Below are 2,141 nucleotides of genomic sequence, written 5' to 3' on the forward strand. Positions count from 1 at the left end.
TAATGGACTTGCCTGTGGGTAGGTGCATGGTACGCAGCTCTGCCAACACTGCACCCTGTTGCCTCCAGGGCAGAGCTCCAGCCGGCCCGACCTTTGGAAAGCACGTTCAACCCCATCTCCTTCAAACCAGGCCTCCACCAGGCTGACATCAAGCTGACTGTGTGGAAAAGGCTCTTCCGCAAAGTTCTGCCAGGTGCGGCCCCATCCCATCCTCATTTCTGAGGGCTGCTGGTATAAAGTACAGAGAGCTGGGAGGCCTGCATGGGCTAGTGGGGAGAGAACGGGAATGGGGTTCCACCAAACAGCTTGGGTCAAACTCAGCTCCATCTCCTACTAACTGGGCAAGTTGTATAATTTCTGAGTCTCTGTTTCCTCACCTGTAAAGGGCTATTAACCCCCACCTTGCTAGGCTGATATTTATAAATGTGTGTGTGTGTATGTATGTGTGTGCATGTGTATGTGTGTGTGTAGTTTAGTGCTTAATAAATGTAGCTGTTACTTTGTCAAAAAATACTCAGACATTTCATTAACGTTTTCATTACTGGCCCATAAAGGCGATCAATCAATAGACTGATTTCATCCAACAAAGACATTCAGGGTTTATATAATAGAAAAGGGGCGGGAGAGAAAAAAACCATGTTCTTTGAACTCTGAATGTTGTTTGCACATTTTTGGTGTAAACTGATTAGCTGGCAGCTAGCAAAGAGGTCAGTTGCGAATTTGTCCTTGAATAGGCTGCTTAGGGTATCAAAGAAACCAAGTGCAGTTGTTATGGATTCTCCAGAAAACCTGGGGAGTTTAGCTGTGGACCACACATGACAGGCTGTCTTCCAGGTCCTTCCATCAGTACCTCCACCGTAAGCAGGCCTGTACCATGTCTCTTATAAGAAGGCCTTGGCTCACAGCTGTTTATTTTTTCTACCCTGCAGGCATCATTTATTCATTCAGCCAACATCCTAAGGGTGCCTACTCTGTGCCTGGTCCCTTCTAGGCCAGTGCAGTTCCTCTTCTGAGGAGCTCAGGGCCTCCAATCAACCTTCCTTGGGGCAGGGTCTGCTGCCTTTTGAAAACTGCCTTCTCTGATTTTTCCTAGCCCCGGAGTCTCTCAAGCTGGATCCCACCACAGCCCACCCACTCCTGGAACTCTCCAAGGGCAACACAGTGGTGCAGTGTGGGCTCCTGGCCCAGCGGTGCGCCAACCAGCCTGAGCGCTTTGACTACAGCACTTGTGTCCTGGCCAGCAGGGGCTTCTCCTGTGGCCGCCACTACTGGGAGGTGGTGGTGGGCATCAAGAGTGACTGGCGCCTGGGCGTCATCAAGGGCACAGCCAGTCGCAAGGGCAAGCTGAGCAAGTCCCCAGAGCATGGCATGTGGCTCATTGGCTTGAAGGAGGGCCGGGTGTATGAGGCTTTTGGCTGCCCGAGGGTGCCCCTGCCCGTGGCCGGACACCCCCACCGCATTGGCGTCTATTTGCATTATGAGCAGGGAGAGCTCACCTTCTTCGATGCTGACCGCCCAGATGACCTGCGACCACTCTACACATTCCAGGCTGACTTCCAGGGCAAGCTCTACCCCATCCTGGACACATGCTGGCATGAAAGGGGCAGCAACTCACTGCCCATGGTGCTGCCCCCGCCCAGCGGGCCGAGTCATCTTGGCTCTCCACAGCCCACCAAGCTGTAGGGGTGCTCATGGGGCTGCCTGCTCACAGGCCCTTCCCATCTGGGCATGGGTACTCCAGGGATTCTGTTGGGTCCAGAAAACAGCGGTTACATCTTTATTGTCCGGAAGGTCTTAATGCCTCTGTGACCCTGGAAACAGTTAGTGATATGGAGAAAAGGACCACAGTTCCCCAGCAGCTAACAGCGTGTTTATTTACCTATTAGACTATTAACCTGCTTCTTAACCAGCAGAACTGGGCCTTGGGCTTCTCTTGGTCCCTCCTACCATGCTTGTTGCTTACTCCTCCAACTGAGGGTGGAAACATTCCCATATATAATTTTTCATGATCATTGTGAACTTAAAATAACTTCCAAGACAATAAATTTGACATTATTTAAAAAATTATTTTTTAGCCCTAACCGGTTTGGCTCAGTGGATAGAGCGTCGGCCTGCGGACTCAAGGGTCCCAGGTTCGATTC

At 51.3% G+C, this 2,141-nt stretch overlaps 1 protein-coding gene across 1 annotated transcript in view; it reads left to right on the forward strand.

The window, feature by feature from the left end:
• TRIM50 (tripartite motif containing 50) overlaps window positions 1–2,053 on the forward strand; it is a 7,929-nt gene extending 5,876 nt beyond the window's left edge. Inside the window, exons 5-6 of the mRNA XM_006773374.2 lie at window positions 69–193; window positions 1,094–2,053. Coding sequence (XP_006773437.1) covers window positions 69–193; window positions 1,094–1,683 — 715 coding nt within the window. The 3' untranslated portion in view covers window positions 1,684–2,053. The remainder of the gene's footprint in view (window positions 1–68; window positions 194–1,093) is intronic.
• Window positions 2,054–2,141: the final 88 nt, after the last annotated feature.

Source organism: Myotis davidii, unplaced genomic scaffold, assembly GCF_000327345.1.
Source record: "Myotis davidii unplaced genomic scaffold, ASM32734v1 scaffold726, whole genome shotgun sequence".
NCBI classification, from domain to species: domain Eukaryota; kingdom Metazoa; phylum Chordata; class Mammalia; order Chiroptera; family Vespertilionidae; genus Myotis; species Myotis davidii.